At 32.7% G+C, this 17,699-nt stretch overlaps 1 protein-coding gene and 1 long non-coding RNA gene across 2 annotated transcripts; both read left to right on the top strand.

Annotated features, from left to right (window-relative positions):
• The first annotated feature begins 337 nt into the window (after window positions 1-337).
• LOC111620040 lies at window positions 338-10,505 on the top strand. The gene is made up of 3 exons (XR_002755854.1): window positions 338-1,122; window positions 10,156-10,386; window positions 10,473-10,505. It is a non-coding gene; the product is annotated as an uncharacterized LOC111620040 (long non-coding RNA).
• Window positions 10,506-13,259: 2,754 nt separating this feature from the next.
• Window positions 13,260-15,299, top strand: LOC111620039 (genetic suppressor element 1-like). Its single transcript, XM_023361884.1, has 4 exons — window positions 13,260-13,554; window positions 13,641-13,850; window positions 13,939-14,042; window positions 14,114-15,299. The coding sequence occupies exons 1-4, from the start codon at window positions 13,281-13,283 to the stop codon at window positions 14,207-14,209; spliced, it is 684 nt and encodes a 227-aa protein (XP_023217652.1). The 5' UTR covers window positions 13,260-13,280; the 3' UTR covers window positions 14,210-15,299.
• The last annotated feature ends 2,400 nt before the right edge of the window (window positions 15,300-17,699 follow it).

Raw genomic sequence — 17,699 nt, 5'->3', positions numbered from 1 at the left:
GCATATGTGCAATATTTACAATAGGGTTAGAGCAGAAGCAGAGGTGATGAAACAGGAGGAGACTAGAGAGGAACTACTCTCTCGTGGTGGTGGGTGCTATGTATTCATAAGCATGCACAAGATTTACAAAGGCTGAATATAGCTCCTTGTGTTTAAAGAAGTCTAGCTGTTGGCATGGCCAGGAGATGTTGAGTTTTACTGCAGTGAGTTTGATTTCAAGTCTTTCCTTTTGTAAACAGATACATCTGTAAAGATAATGATTGGGGCCATCCACCTCCTTACAGATGACACAAAGAGGATTTTTGGGATGGTTTTTTTCACTTTGATCTTTATCAAAGTGAAGAAAACCATCCCAAAAATTCCACAAAATTTCTGTCAGTCAATAAAAAATTCCCACTCTGGAAATGCTGAGTGACATTGCATAAAACTGCCTTTGGTTCTCGACGTCGCTTCCTATTTTTCTTACCGAACTTGTCACGTGACATCGTGAAATTGCTAAGTATTTGGTGCATGGGACTCTCATTGTATGGAAGTTCGACATTTTGCTGTTTTTCCCGAAGTGTGATTTATGATTCAATTTCACACCAAATGTCAAAATAAGAGGACTAGGATTTTTATTGCCAAGTGTCAATTTGGGCACTGTTTAGCACAAACCCTGGTTTATATATATTTTTTAGTATACATGGATTATACAAACTTTTCAATTGGCAAGTCAAATTGCACATAAGTTATATATGATCTTTGACATTTTTTTGTTTTTAAATTATGCATGACAATTAACGTTGTCATTTTAAAGATACACATCTGTTACATACAAACAAGGAAAATTATTTGGACAATGCATACTCTTTTATAAGAAAAACAAATCTTATAAAATTTATATTTTTTAATGTGTGTATCAGACTATTATATGATAAACTTAACACCAACTATTTACATATATTGTAGGTCATATTTCATCTAAAGGAGTAAAAAGAAAGTTGTACTCGGATGATAAGAGCCATAACCGTCTTCTCTTAAATAGCGGAGGAATTTCTCCTTTAAAATTTCCATCCACTTCGAAAAACTCTGAAGCAGTATTACCTTTAACTCATCGACAGCTTTCTATTGGAGCAAATAAAGGTATTGTTAAATTTGTTTAATATTATGAAAAGGGAAGATTATTGGGAAACTGTCATTTCAGTATACATACATTGTTTTTATAAGCTCTATTCTTAAGATCTTCAGGGTAATAAAACTAGTTTTTTTGAACTTTTGGTTTGTTAAAATGTTTCTCTAAAGTTTTTATACTGATATGTTGTTTTGCTATATAAGCCAGTTATAATAATGTGTTATATATATGTGTGTGTTTATTTTTTATTCTTTTTAACTTTCACCACCCTGTGGGCCCTAAGAGTTAGCACCTCTCTTAGCAAGCCCATTATGGGTTTTCTAAAAAAGGTGCTGGGCACTGGGTTGTGGGGGATGGGGCCCAACATATCTGGACAGACCACCCCCAGAAAGATTCCTAGGGATTTATCAACCTGTCCAGATTCAAACCTGGGTCCCCCAGAGCAATAGGCTGCCACCTTGACTGCTCAGCCATCCAGCCATCAAGTAATGTATATTGAAACCACAGTCATTGTACAGCTTCGCTCAAAGAGATTGTCAGGTTGCTGATGGATTGCGCAGGTACGTAAACTGATCACTTAATACGCCAGGACGTTCTATCTCTTAGTAAAGGCGTTTGAAGTGGACTGGTCCGATTTGCGCTTTAATAGGGATGAGGAAATCGAGCTGGAGGGACTTACGTGTGCACTCAAGCGTGCTACAGGTTGACATAACTAATCGCTCATCACTACGTGCATAGCTTCAGCCGTTTTTATTTTAAAATCGTAAAATCTCGGCCACCGATTATCAGAAATTATGATTTTATTAGTTATTTTGATACTTTTCTTTCTTTATAATGTTTTATTTACTTTATTTTCCTGTAATTAGAGACTATACAGCTTTAAAATAAACAGATCAGCTTTCTCTTCCCAATAGATTATCTCAACTTTCACCGATTGTCGTCGGTTCCTTTGTAATCGGATAGGAATTCACCCTGTTTCAAAGTTCAGTGTTAAGTGTTTATGTTTATTGCTTTTGCGGTAATATGAGTAGAGCAGGAAAGTCACTTAATAAACCGCTAAGGGTTTTATTACTGTTTAAACAACTGCTCCCCACTTGTTATTATTAGTAACTAGAGACTTCTGTCAAGGTCAGTTAAACTTTATTACTTTCACAACAGGGTGTCAAGTGACTGCACCCACTCCCCACCGTTAATGACAACAACGCGCTAAGCGTCTTATTACTATGTAAACAAAAACTCCCTTCCCTATCAGAAGTGGGTCAGATGTCAAGGTTACTGTTTAATTTTATTTAACAGAATGTTGTCCTTGATATTTAAGAATCAGTTTTGTCAGAACTGTTTACTTTTAAGACCGTTCTTATAATTTATTTTCGCTTCGTTTATAAAATTGTTTTTATGACGTTTTTAATCGATTTGTTTTAGATTATACTTGTATAAAGTTTATGAATTAAAATTGCAATGAACATTTCGTTGTTTCATAAAATATTTATTCATTATACAGAGTTCAAGTTTGCAAAAAATGTTTTCATATCCTTTCTTCGTCGTTATATATATATTAATAAAATATATTGCCATTTTATAAAGAGATCTTATTGTATTCAATTTTTTTTATTACTTTCTATTTAAATTCACATTATATTTGATTCGACCTTTTATATTTAGTAAATATTCACATATAAGATGATATGTCATTCGTTTAATTTTATACTACTTACGTAAAATCTATTTTTATATCATTTAATTTCCTTTTATATGTTTTTATTTTTTAATTTAAAGTTAATGTGATTGAATCTACGAATGGCAACTTTCCACGCATCACATAGAATTTCTACGGGAAAGCCATCATTGCAGGCGTGACGTTGCCTGTAAAGTTGTTTATCCGGGAAAGATGCCATTCAGGAACCATTTTCAACGTATTACAAATAATAAATATGCACATTTTTTTAAATTTCTAATGAATATTTTTTAAATAATCAAAAGCTATACGTGTTTTAGCGCGTGATTTCGAAAGAAGCTTTCTAATGAAGGAATTAAACTATTGGAAACAATCGGATGTTGTTTTCACATAGAATGAAAATAAATATTTCATATAGCATAATTAAGAGCGATACATTGCATTATCGCCATCAACTACTTTTCGGTAGACTCGAGGAACACACGGTTTGTGATGTGCACGAATAATGTCAACGAGGTAATAAAACGTTCATTCTTACATTTCGATCGATGAATATAGAAGATTGTTTTTTTCTTAAAACTGATCTAGTCTCCGTTACCTGCATATAGAAATGAAATAAATTGGATAGCAACGACAGGAAATTGGAAGTAATATGTTACTTCACAGATCCACTCTTTCATTAAAATTCCAATTTGTTTTTCTAAGTAAACAAGTTTAACTGCAAAGGTGACATGCCTCAGTTTTTTCTAAACCTACGTTTCTCTCCTCAACACTTTTTCCTTCTGAATTTTTCTTTTCCCTCCCCTTTTCGCAAGATCGCCACTTTATTGCTTACTGATTATGTTTTTCAAGTTGAGAGACAAAACACGAAGTGTATTGGTTTGTTATTATCCAATAAAACATTGGTAAATTTTCTTGAACGTGATTTGTTAAAATGTGTTATCCACACCTTGTTCTACTTGCTTGATTGGACATTCCTGTCGGTCACACCCTGCATTAATCGTATTGGCCGTGAATCGTTACCGAACTATATCCGAATCGCGAATCAGACATAACAAATATATCTAAGTGACCAATCTGTTAGCAATTCACATTAATGCCAAGTAACAGTTATAATAACTATAACGTTTAATTGTGCAACGTTTTTACGACTTCTTATAAGAAACACACACATTAGAAATGACTATTTACTTTTATTACATATTTACAAAAAGTCATCAGTAACCTTGACATCTGACCCACTTCTGATAGGGAAGGGAGTTTTTGTTTACATAGTAATAAGACGCTTAGCGCGTTGTTGTCATTAACGGTGGGGAGTGGGTGCAGTCACTTGACACCCTGTTGTGAAAGTAATAAAGTTTAACTGACCTTGACAGAAGTCTCTAGTTACTAATAATAACAAGTGGGGAGCAGTTGTTTAAACAGTAATAAAACCCTTAGCGGTTTATTAAGTGACTTTCCTGCTCTACTCATATTACCGCAAAAGCAATAAACATAAACACTTAACACTGAACTTTGAAACAGGGTGAATTCCTATCCGATTACAAAGGAACCGACGACAATCGGTGAAAGTTGAGATAATCTATTGGGAAGAGAAAGCTGATCTGTTTATTTTAAAGCTGTATAGTCTCTAATTACAGGAAAATAAAGTAAATAAAACATTATAAAGAAAGAAAAGTATCAAAATAACTAATAAAATCATAATTTCTGATAATCGGTGGCCGAGATTTTACGATTTTAAAATAAAAACGGCTGAAGCTATGCACGTAGTGATGAGCGATTAGTTATGTCAACCTGTAGCACGCTTGAGTGCACACGTAAGTCCCTCCAGCTCGATTTCCTCATCCCTATTAAAGCGCAAATCGGACCAGTCCACTTCAAACGCCTTTACTAAGAGATAGAACNCTGTCCAGATTCAAACCTGGGTCCCCCAGAGCAATAGGCTGCCACCTTGACTGCTCAGCCATCCAGCCATCAAGTAATGTATATTGAAACCACAGTCATTGTACATAAGGAATTTTTTGAAACAGATAGTACCCACTATTTGAATTTTTAATGGGAATATTCAACAAAGAAACTGAGTTAACAATTTTATAAATATTCTACAGCTTTTAAGTTAGCATCAGAAATGTTCTTTCTTTGAAAATTTTAAATCATTTTTGACACCTGCTATTTGAAGTAGCTGTTCATTTCTACTCATGCAGTGTGCTGAAAATACTTCATGTATCTTCTAAATTTGATGATCATTAGACCATAATAACAAATTTCACAAGAACAAAAAGTATTTTTTGAAGTAACTATAAACATTTTGTAACACTGTTCAACAGCCTGGCATTATACAAACAACAACAGAAAGTGAGGGTTGGTTGATTACTAGGCCTGGACTTTGAAACACAATTAGTGTAACAGAAGTTCCAAATTGACAAGGCATCAATGAAAAATAAAATTTAAGTCTCCACAAAAACAGACAAGGCAAAGATTAATAACAGCAAAAGAAAATTCTTATGATTTAAACTTCTTAGCAATCACACCAAAAAGTCAGAAAATTCTTTTCATCACAGATTTTATACATCTTAGTGCAATGTCACAATTAGCTATGCCGCTAACATCTTTTGGTTATACTAGTCTTTCCAATCAGTAATAAAAGGGTTGAGGGAATTCTTTAACACTAATTTCCAAGTGGAGTTAGTCATGTGAATTGTAAGAATTTTGTGGGTGGTGTGGTGTGAAGTTTGTACTTTAAACAAAATAATGTTCAGATTTGACTTCTTACACCCCTCCCAAGTGGCTGGCTGTTGGGTGATTGTATAATTCTTTCAGTATATGAAATTGTATCTCTAAGCCAAACGATTGCATATTGAATCAGGCTAATTTACCGCTACTATTAATAATTACCATATTTACTTGCATATAAGATGAGGTTTTTATTCATTTATCACAGCCTCAAATTCCTAGGTTGTCCTATATGTGCAAGCAAAAGATTCTTTGCGTTTTTGCAAATAATTTTTGTGAACTGTGTATTCACATTTTTTTTACCCGATGCTTACCTTCTTGTATATAAAAATATAAGTATTTTATCTGGGTCGTTTGAATCGTTCTTGTATGTTGTCAGGAGTAAAGATGAATAGCAATAGGAAAAGCAAAGGTTTTGAATTGAATTCCATATTGAAATTCCAAAATCACATGGGAGCACAATATAAGTTTTAATCCATTCCCACATTTAATCACAAGTAAAATATCAAATGAACATAAATGCACATATTGTCCTGCAAAAATTACTAGCATTTTACAGATGCTTATTTGGAAATCAGAATTTGGAGAAACTCATAAATGTAATCAACGGAGAGTCGATTTGACTGTTAAGAATTGGCAAAAAAAGGTTCCTGATTGCCCAGCTCTACATGAACAAATTATGTTGTTGATTTTGCAAGGTTTTTCTTTAAGGTTTAAAATGCTAGTAATTTTTGTGGGATAATGTGTGCATTCACATTCATTTGATATTTTATTTGTGATTAAACAAAATAAAATTAGAATTCTATTAATAAATCTAATTTTCTTTAAAGTTACACCTTGTCCTATATGCGAGGTCATCTTATATTCAAGTAAATACGATAAATTTTAAATAATTTGGTACTAGAGGGAGGCATTAGCTGCCATCTCTAGTATCAATGATTCCCAATTCAATATGGCAATCATTTGACTTATTATTAAAACATCTGGACTTTGATATGTTTATAGTTGTATTTCTTTTGGAGTGACTGGTCTTGGGCTAGCAGTCGGGTCAGTTCTGCAAGTATAATACAAAACATTATTATTTATGACATAATACTGGTGTTCAGACTTACCACCTGATCCTGGACTCTCATTGGAAATTATTGGTAAGTTGCCATTCTGGAGATATTGAAACAAGAGGCTCTATTTATCGTCATTTTTCTGAGCTTGTATGAAGTCATTGATATTGTTTATTGCTATTACAGCTAGTAATTTGGCTGTTATGTTAGTTTCTCCGGTCACATGGTTTTCCAACAATAAACAAGATAACATATCTAGAAGCTGATTCTCTTCACCACTTCAAGAATTTAACTTTACCATTCAATATAGGTAAACTCATGAGATGGACCCTTAAAGATTTTGGGAACTTTGAAGCCAGCATAATGCTGCATGGTCAGTTATTACTTGAATTCTGTTCAATCTAGATATTCTCTAAATTTTTCAATGGCCCAGATGATGGCTAAATCTCCCAATTCTGTGGTAGTGTAGTTTCATTTTGCCTTTTGTAATGTACAATTAGCATAAGCAATGACCCTTTCTTGACAGCACTGCTCTGAGGCCCACAGTGCCTGCATCAGTGTACAATGTGTAGGGTTTAATTTTCTGCCATATTCTGCTGTAATTAGTTTAAACTTACCATTAGTCTGTCCAATTCCATTTTGTGCTTCAGTGCACAAAATGGAATTGGACAGACCAGTAATAAAATTCTAAACAAAATAAAACATCCCCAAAATAAATAATAATGTTCAGACTTGACTCCTTACAATTTTAAAACACTTTTCTGTAGCTGGGATAGTGGTTCAGAAATAGCAGCAGAATTCGGAATAAATCAGCTATACCATCACACATCCCTAGAAATGTACTTAGTTCCTTTTGGTAATTCTTTCATAGCTTGTACCTTGTCTTCCTTGGTTTTAAAAAGCCAGTTTCATTAACTATAAATCCAAGGTATTGAACATCAGGGTGGCAAAAATGACTCTTGGAATGTTTGACTAACAACGTTTGGAGTACTTCCTCTAGGTGTTTCAGGTGTTCTGTACATGAATAAATAATAATATCATCAAGGTAAACTTTTCGAAATTGAATTTTGTTCATTAGTCTTTGAAAGGTTTCTGGGACATAGTTATGCCTTTTGGACTTAAAAAGAACTCATATGAGCCTTCATTAGTAATAAATACTTTTCTTTCTCCTTTACTGGTACTTGCCAACACTCAGATGACACTCAAAATACATTACTATCTTGGATCTAAGTGAATTCAGCAAGTCTGAAATAATTGGTAGTGAAAATTTGTCAGTTATAGTGGCATTATCTAACTTATGGTAGTCCACACATAGCTGCTGATCTGTTTTCTTCTTCACCATAGATGTGGTCAATGCTTAAGGAGAGGCTGAGAGTCGTATAATCCCTGCTTCAAGCATTTCTTTTAATTTGACAGAAGAATATCTGTATGGTTAGATGTAAACAAAGCTGGTCATTCTGTCCATCTTTGATATTTATATTCTTTGGCTGTTCTTAGATAGCATATAATTTCTTCATCTCTGGCCTGTGGTTTCCATTGACAATATAATTGTACAGTATTTCAGATGTATTATTCTACTCTAAACTTGCCATTAAGTCTGGCTAAAGAGTCATTTTGCCAGAGCTACTTTGTCTGTTAATGAAGAATATAATTAATTAATGGTTTGTTTAAATAACTGCCAACTGATACTTACTCTGTTTTGGTCATCATGATTCTACCATTTGGCTGGGGTTCCTTCTAATAGAAAGGAAGCAGCGTCCACCCATTGAGTACTTTGTATTTGATTTAAATAGAAATGCTCCAAATCTTGAATGAAGTCTGCCACTGGATAATCAGAAGTACTTTTAAATTTCTGTGTGAGAATCTGATTATTGTTGACCACTACTGCAGTTAAGCAGCAGAGATGTGGTTGAATTGGAACTGGTGGGTACATTGGAATAGTTTTGTCTACCTCCATCTGTCAGTGGTTCAACAATATGGGAAGACAGGCATGAAGCAATTGGACATACTTTGACTCAAAGCTGAAACACACTGGGTAAGAATTGTAAGTTGTGCTGAATTCTTTGTCTTACAGCAATAAGTCGCTGGCATATTTTCTGCCATTGTTAACTGGTTAGAGGTGTTGGCAAACACCTACTTTCTTTAATTGTTATTTTAAAAGTAAAGACTGAAGACCTTACAAAACAAATTCTAAAGAAACAATTTCTCAGTTAGGAAGTTAGAGAATCCTTTCTTTTTTTCTCTTTCTTTTTTGTATTGCTGCATTTTTCAAATCAAAACACTAGGATGACAAGTCTCTGTTTGGGCACCAGTTACATAATTCACTGTTCAACAGCCTGGAACTAAACCTAACAAAAAGCAAGGGGTTGATTGGTTGCCAGGCCTGGACTTCAAAAATGGGAAAAGTAACTCAAACAGATTTGTTACGCAAATAATGTTTTAAACTAAAGTCCCAAATTAATTGACTATGCATCAATGAAAAACAAAATGAGCAAACAAACTATTTATAGATTAGTAAAAAAATCCACAAAAATACATTAATCATAATAAATTACACAACTATAATTAATACAAATGAAAAATCAAACAAATGTTCACAAAATCTTCCTGACAATTGGGGAACTTAAATTTTAACTCTTCACAAAAACAAAGCAAAGCAAAGCAGAACTCAATAACACCAGGAAATCTTTTTTATCACTCTGGAACTCTCTTCATTTGTGCTCAGAAGCTTCACCTCATTCTTTTCATTGTCGCCAGGGTTTTTATATGTGTAATGTCACAATTAACTATGCCACTAACTCATTTACATACTTATGCACTAACTATTTTTTTTTCTTTGCAATACAGTCGACCCCCCCATAACACTGTTGATAATTCCGTTTTATATGAATTCCATGTTGTACGAGTCACTTAGATTTTACAAATACGTGAGCCGTTCACAGCCCGGCACACGTATTTGTAAAATCTAAGTGACTCGTACAACATGGAATTCATNTTAAATTTTAATAATAATAACTGAAATTTAACTAAGTTATTTCTTACAAATCGAAATTAGCCCAAACTGCTCTTAATAGAAATGTACTCAATGTTACATTTCATGCATAGAAGTTATTATCAATAATACCTAATTTATTTCTTTATATAATATATGGTAACTCCAGTTTATCGGATTTTTTAAAAATTTTATAATATAAACATTCGGGTTGCAGATCCATTACAAATAAATATATTGGGTTATGTGAGCAAAAAGTTTGAACAATGGTGATAGAGTATCAAAGTTGCCAAACAATTACTATTCTGCTGTATGAGTTCTTTTCTCCTTGCATTTTACAAAAATCGGCATTGTTTTAGATGATTAATTCTACACCTTCTTGTCTACTGAAGAGAATTTGAAATTCCCATAAAAACACATTAATAATTCTGCTTGTTTATAACTGTAATAGTTTAATCAATTGTCATTTAATTATTTAAATCTGATTATTTAAAGGGAAAAAATTAGATCTTTTAGTAGATCCCTTATTTCTTTGCATGTTATATGATTTACTCTACTAAAGTGATTTTGTATTTACTTTTCAAAGGATCACCTCCACCTTTAGTGTCAGCACCTTCTCAAAGAGTTCCTCCCATTACGCCTTCTGATCTATCCGCGAAAGGTGAATCGTCTCAAGACAAGAAAAGTGAAGATTCTAACCAAAGGAGGGTCGTCATATTTTCACACGCGCTGCCCAAAGACAAGACGTGCCAGTTCAAAAAAGATTTTGTTCAAGAATTTCACGAGTCTGTACTTCAAACTACACAGCAACAATTAGGTAAATACATAACTTATACCGCAGAATAGAATTTTCGTAGTGGAAATCACGTTTTTGTAATTTTAATTACATTTATTTTGATGCAGAACATAGCAGATTGCAACACACGCCCCAAGTCCTAGTGTTACAAGCAAATACATGACTTTGTACAATATAGATCAGTGTTTCTCAAATTATTGGTTGCAATCCAATAATGGGTTGCATTAAAATTTTAATGGGTCACAAAATGATACTACCTTCCTCAGAAATACTTGTATTACTGAAATATTTTTGTAAGAACTAGGAACAATAATTACTAAAAATTTTTAAATTTTTTCGACAATAATAAGATTATAGAACGTATGTATATGGAATTGATTTCTCTTATCTGTTTTGATGTTGTTAAAAATAGAAATTTTATGTAAAGTTTTAGTCATAAAAGCCATTTACTTTGCAATGGATTTGAATAAACAAGGAAATATTTTCAAACTTTTAGGTTTATTGTAATACTTTTTTATAATTTATTGTTATATAAATAATAGATAAATTTTGCCACAAGTGGATCAATAAATATTGTATAGGAATTTGAACTGATGGGGATAGTGGCATTATCTAACTTATGGTAGTCCACACATAGCTGCTGATCTGTTTTCTTCTTCACCATAGATGTGGTCAACGCTTAAGGAGAGGCTGAGAGTCGTATAATCCCTGCTTCAAGCATTTCTTTTAATTTGACAGAAGAATATCTGTATGGTTAGATGGAAACAAAGCTGGTCATTCTGTCCATCTTTGATATTTATATTCTTTGGCTGTTCTTAGATAGCATATAANAAATTCAAAGTATTTTTATTGCTTAGTGTTACAAGCAAATACCTGACTTTGTGCAATATAGATCAGCGTTTCTCAAATTATTGGTTGCAATCCAGTAATGGGTTGCATTAAAATTTTATTGGATCACAAAATGATACTACCTTTCTCAGAAATACTTGTATTACTGAAATATTTTTGTAAGAACTAGGAACAATAATTACTAAAAATTTTTAAATTTTTTTGACAATAATAAGATTATAGAATATGTGTATATGGAATTGATTTCTCTGATTTTGATGTTATTAAAAATAGAAATTTTATGTAAAGTTGTAGTCATAAAAGCCATTTAAGTTGCAATGGATTTGAATAAACAAGGAAATATTTTCAAACTTTTAGGTTTATTGTCATACTTTTTTATAATTTATTGTTATATAAATAATGGATAAATTTTACCACAAGTGGATCAATAAATATTGTATAGGAATTTGAACTGATGGGACTATGGCAATGACAAGAAAGAATAGGGGTCTAGTATCAGGCATAAAGAAAATTGTTCATCCAGATTTAATAGTAATTATATGTGATACGTTAAAAAATATGCAAAGCATTTTAAGGTTAGTGTGACATACAGTAATTTATTGTTTTCTTTATCAGGGACAATTAGCTAACAAAGATGCGAACAAAGATTTATGTGAAATTTAAAATCAGTGTGTACAAATAGTATACCAAATTCGAAAAATTGCAGTAAATAACTGCATAATTTGCAAAGAAATGAGTTGAGCCCATAAGCAAGTATTATTACATTCTCTCATAAGATGGCTTTCATAAGGAAAAGTTCTTAAACAATTATTGAAATATTTTAAAAATAATTTGTAGCTTACTAAAGTTGCCTATCTAACTGACATATTTTCATTAATGCAAGGAAATCAGACCAAATTCAAATCATTCATTGATAATCTTTTTATTTGTTATAATAAAATAGATGCCTTTTGTAAAAAAACTTGACCTCAGATTAAACAAAACAAAAAAATGTTTCAGTATGTTTCCATCATTCCTACAAATAGTTGAGGACAACATAATAATACAGAAGGAAAGTTTGGATGTGTGTCAAGTTATACAAAATCATTGAAAATACTTTTATAATTTTAACAAATGTTTCCCACTTGAAGGAGATATTACCCACATATTTCACACATAAATAAATCCTTTTCAACAATGCCAATCAAATAATTCAATTTGACTTTATCAATGGACAAGAGTTTGGAAATAAATGTTAAAGATAACTATAATAATTTACCAAAATTTTGGTTATGAATTGAAGAACACTGAATTCTGTGTGAAAAGGCATTCAAATTGTTATTTCCATTTGCAACAACTTACCTGGCTGAAAATGGATTCTCAATAATGGTTGTTATGTTGAGTCAGTTTTTAAACTTAAATAATTCTCATTGTTTCTGTTAATATCATCTCATATTATTGTATTCATTTTTCATGTAAGATTTTAATAAATTCAATTCAAACTGTTATAAAATTCACTGAAAGTCAGTTTTACATTTTTTTAACACTTAAATTTTAATAATAATAACTGAAATTTAACTAAGTTATTTCTTACAAATCGAAATTAGCCCAAACTGCTCTTAATAGAAATGTACTCAATGTTACATTTCATGCATAGAAGTTATTATCAATAATACCTAATTTATTTCTTTATATAATATATGGTAACTCCAGTTTATCGGATTTTTTAAAAATTTTATAATATAAACATTCGGGTTGCAGATCCATTACAAATAAATATATTGGGTTATGTGAGCAAAAAGTTTGAACAATGGTGATAGAGTATCAAAGTTGCCAAACAATTACTATTCTGCTGTATGAGTTCTTTTCTCCTTGCATTTTACAAAAATCGGCATTGTTTTAGATGATTAATTCTACACCTTCTTGTCTACTGAAGAGAATTTGAAATTCCCATAAAAACACATTAATAATTCTGCTTGTTTATAACTGTAATAGTTTAATCAATTGTCATTTAATTATTTAAATCTGATTATTTAAAGGGAAAAAATTAGGTCTTTTAGTAGATCCCTTATTTCTTTGCATGTTATATGATTTACTCTACTAAAGTGATTTTGTATTTACTTTTCAAAGGATCACCTCCACCTTTAGTGTCAGCACCTTCTCAAAGAGTTCCTCCCATTACGCCTTCTGATCTATCCGCGAAAGGTGAATCGTCTCAAGACAAGAAAAGTGAAGATTCTAACCAAAGGAGGGTCGTCATATTTTCACACGCGCTGCCCAAAGACAAGACGTGCCAGTTCAAAAAAGATTTTGTTCAAGAATTTCACGAGTCTGTACTTCAAACTACACAGCAACAATTAGGTAAATACATAACTTATACCGCAGAATAGAATTTTCGTAGTGGAAATCACGTTTTTGTAATTTTAATTACATTTATTTTGATGCAGAACATAGCAGATTGCAACACACGCCCCAAGTGCTACAACCTCCTCCTCTTAATCATTCGGCCTACTCGTCCCGTTATCAAAGTACATCAAATATCAATCAAAGTAAAGATTCTGAAGTGCAGAGGAATTACGATAGAAAACACGAACACTACATACATCGATGGCCAGGAATAGAAGCTGTGATGGAAGCTTATGAAAGGTATCTTTCTGGTGAGTAATATTACACACAAACCAATTCGGATTGACATTTATAATTGATCTTTCAAATCTGTTATAAATCTCTCTTCTGTATAATTAGAACAAAAATTAGAGCAAGAAGTGTTATCTGAGAGATGTAATTACTTAAGAATTCAGCATCAAGAACTGAATCGAGAGGCAGAAGTAATCAGTCAGCGTATGTCGGTAAGGCGTAATGGTTTGGAGTTTTATCGCGTCTAACTAGGCCGAAGGTTAACGATAGTTACTCGTTGCAGAGCCTTTTGCAACTCAGAAACCAACTGGACGAAGAAAGGTATCATCTGCAGCACGCCATCAGTAAGCTGAAATCTTGCCTACAGCAGTTGAGATAACTGCTGCGCATCCAGGTGCCTATTTTGTCGAACTCGAAACAAGAATGCTGTAAGAGAGAAGAGTTTGCGTTTCCGGGAGAGGACCTTTTTTTACCTACCAATGGTGATCTCACTGCCACATTCGGATCGAATTTGACGAGAAACGACAGCATTCCAGTTATCCCTAATGTGATGTTTTCGTTAGTTGACGGACCAATCAAAATCCCCAAAACGGGATGATATCAATAAGGGAACACGACGCTGCCCTAGTTTCGCAGACGATCAGACAGAAGCGTTTCTGTCGGACTTTATACTTTGCCGAGAAAATTCTCAAATTGCACATAGTAAATGTCTTAAACTTTGTTCTCATCAAATGTGAATGCACTCTACGATATTATTCCTCAACGCTTTACTTCACGTTGGTTTGCTATTTATACAGCATTTGCCCACGCTCATTATTTGTGATAAGGTCATGGAAAACATATTCCTTTTTGTACAAAAAGACGCACGTCTCCATTCGTGTCACTCTGTTTCGTTTAAGGCGAGGAGTAGCTACCATATTATGAAGTTATTATATTGATTAAAGAAACATTTATTGGTTCTGATAATTACCTTTTGTTTTTAATTACGTGCCGAAAATTTATCGCTTATTTTAAGGATTCCGATATGCGACCGAAGCCTTTTAATTATAACAACGAAACAAAACTTGTGTATTGTATAACTGTACAGTATAATTATATATATCGGAGAAGTAGCAGTCAAAATTCCAATCTCCGGTCGGACATTCCAGAAATCTTTGGATTTGTTGCACTACATTAGATCTATTTATAAGATCCATTCGAACTAGATGTATATTATCAGAATATACTGTATAATATGTACAATAATCAACTTTCTAATATTCTAATTATTGAATAGTCAAAAGGTATTCCAGGAATACTCAATAAAAATATTAGATATACTTCTCGTACTTCGATAGTCTCGAAATATTCTAAGATTATATATATCTAGTTCAGATAAGACATTCCAAAATGACAAAACTCTAACTTTTACCTGGTGTTACAACTAAGAATTTTTAAGAAAATAAAGTTTATCAGCAATACTTTCTACAATGGAGGCATGCCATTCATTAATTAAAAAGAATTAAATTCATATTTGTGCATGTGCAGAAAGTCATTTACAAACTTTTCTCAGCATAATGAGTTATTTGTCTTAAAAATTTTTAGCTTTAACATCTCCAGACCACAAATATGCTGGGAACAGAATAAGTAGTTAAAATACACTGGGTGAACTATTCAGTTCTATGTTGTCCACAAATTCCACTTCTTAAACCCATCACTGGATTAACTACGCTGCCAAGTCATATGCTACAAACTTTGATTTATAATCGTAACAACTTTGTAACAATCCAAAACATACGATTCATTTCTTTATCCAAAAGAAACTAACATACATTTTTGTACACTCAAGCATTACATTTTCCTGTCGTCTAGTTTTCCACGCTTCAAAAAAATTCATAAATAAATGTATCAGTCTTTTTTTGTTTTAGAAATGATCATCGTTGGTCGAATATCTACGTGGATTTAGAGATTGGTTTTTTTGAAAAGACAAACTTTTAATTTAACGGAAGATGTTCTACAATTGTCTTCCAAATGGTCCCTTTGCTCCCAAATTGTTCATATTCAATTTTTCCAGTTTTCATTTGAGAGTTTGCCAACACAAAGAATGACACATTCGGATTATATTCAAATACAAGTTAACAGGACCCGAAAAATACTGCGACCGCTACAATATTTGACAACGACCGATTCTGCTAACAGTTAATTTAGTAAACAAAATTACTAGCTTAATACGGGCCATTTGACATTGAAAATAATCTATTTATAAAATCCCAGAGGCAAAAAAAATTCGTTTTAAAATTCGAAATCTATTGCTGTAATTTTAATTGGAAAGAAAATGGTTTCTGTAAAATGAAATTGACATTACTATTAGCATCGTCGATTTCTGATTTTATGATACATAAATCGATGTTCACCGATTGTAACAACAGGCAAACCGAAACAAATAGATGAAATATTATAGAAACCTAGTTTCTATTTTATTTCCAGATCTAATCAATACGTTTATATTAAAAACTAGCAGGTAACGCGATTGTTGCCAGGGCAAAAAATAAACGAAGGTTAGAAGTACGAAATAACCTTAACGTTTCTATTATAGTATTTGATTTATATAACTACTGTACAAAGGTTATCTTAGGCAAGGTTTTTTTAATACTCTTTCCGCCCTATGGGTACTAAGAGGGCCTCATATAGCAGGCCCATTATGGGTTCGGCCAGGCCCACAATGGGGCGACCCGGTGTTGAGGGACGGGGCCCGACATATCCGAACGGACCACCCCCGAAAAATTCCTGACGATTTCTTGACCCGTCCGGGGCCCTTAGTCTAGGGTTTTTCGTGTTTTACTCGAACTGACGTCATCGAACTCACTCGTGTTACTATGACTCACATAATTGGTAGTCTCGAGTTAGACCCTTAGGCCCTGTACACACTAGGCGTTTTTCAGGGATTATTTACAATGCGAATTAGTTTACACGTGCTACAGTTAAAAGTTGTCTTATAGCAATATAGTACGCAGAAACAATGAAAATCTCCAATGTTTTACTTTAAGAAATAAGCAAAGAACAAAAAGAAATATTAGTAACATATGTGGAAAATAATAAGAAAATTAACAGTGGAAAATTTGACAACAAATTTACAAGAAAAAGACAATTCGCTTTGTGGAGAGAATTAGTTGAAAAATTAATTGCGTGTGTTGGAGCTAAAGAAATCCCTTATGTAATGGAAAATGTATTTAAATTTAATCCTTTCTTCATATAGTTTTCTTCCTTGATCTATTTCTTAAATTGTTTTATCTATTAAGATTATTTATTAATCAGAACTTAACACTTCTGATTAATAAATAATCTTAATATAGTGTCTATGCTTTTAATAACATGTACATATAATTTACTATCATTTTAATACTCTTTTTCGATGAATTAGATACTTCTTTTTATTTTTGGAAAAATTTGCTGTATAATTTTATCAATTATGAATTAAAATTTTTTTATTAGTATTGACTCGACACGAAAAGAAATGTCATCTACTCGTGTCGAAAAATTCGTTGCCTTCTCAAACAACGTCTTTCGGCTCTTTCTAACTCTTTGATAGCGATAAGAATTGCGTATCCGTCAGCCATTTTCACTTTCGTGTAGCGATTTCACATGCTCAACTCAACGTGAGTAGCAACTCACATGGTAACATGGGAAAGCACGTGACTACCAATTTGACGTCAGAGTGTGAGATGGTACCACGTGACACCTTCAACACGTTGGGAGTTGTAACACGAAAAACTCGAGACTAAGGGCCCGGATTCGATCACGGGTCCCCTGAAATTGCATACAGTAGAAGAAAGAAATAATTTTTATTCTTTCTTCTACTGTATACAATTTCAGAAATTTTTAAAATGTGT

This window comes from Centruroides sculpturatus, unplaced genomic scaffold (genome assembly GCF_000671375.1).
Source record: "Centruroides sculpturatus isolate CEXI.00-Female unplaced genomic scaffold, Cexi_2.0 scaffold12, whole genome shotgun sequence".
Lineage (NCBI taxonomy): Eukaryota > Metazoa > Arthropoda > Arachnida > Scorpiones > Buthidae > Centruroides > Centruroides sculpturatus.
Note: the sequence above shows the minus strand (reverse complement) of the source record. Positions and strands in the feature narration are given on the sequence as shown.

Bases quoted from the DNA above. Each gene is read 5' to 3' on its own strand.
- LOC111620039 (XM_023361884.1), top strand. From the start codon at position 13,281: ATGATTTACTCTACTAAAGTGATTTTGTATTTACTTTTCAAAGGATCA. The intron at 13,555-13,640 runs GTAAATACATAA...ATTTTGATGCAG, and splicing joins AACTACACAGCAACAATTAG to AACATAGCAGATTGCAACAC. The intron at 14,043-14,113 runs GTAAGGCGTAAT...TACTCGTTGCAG, and splicing joins TAATCAGTCAGCGTATGTCG to AGCCTTTTGCAACTCAGAAA.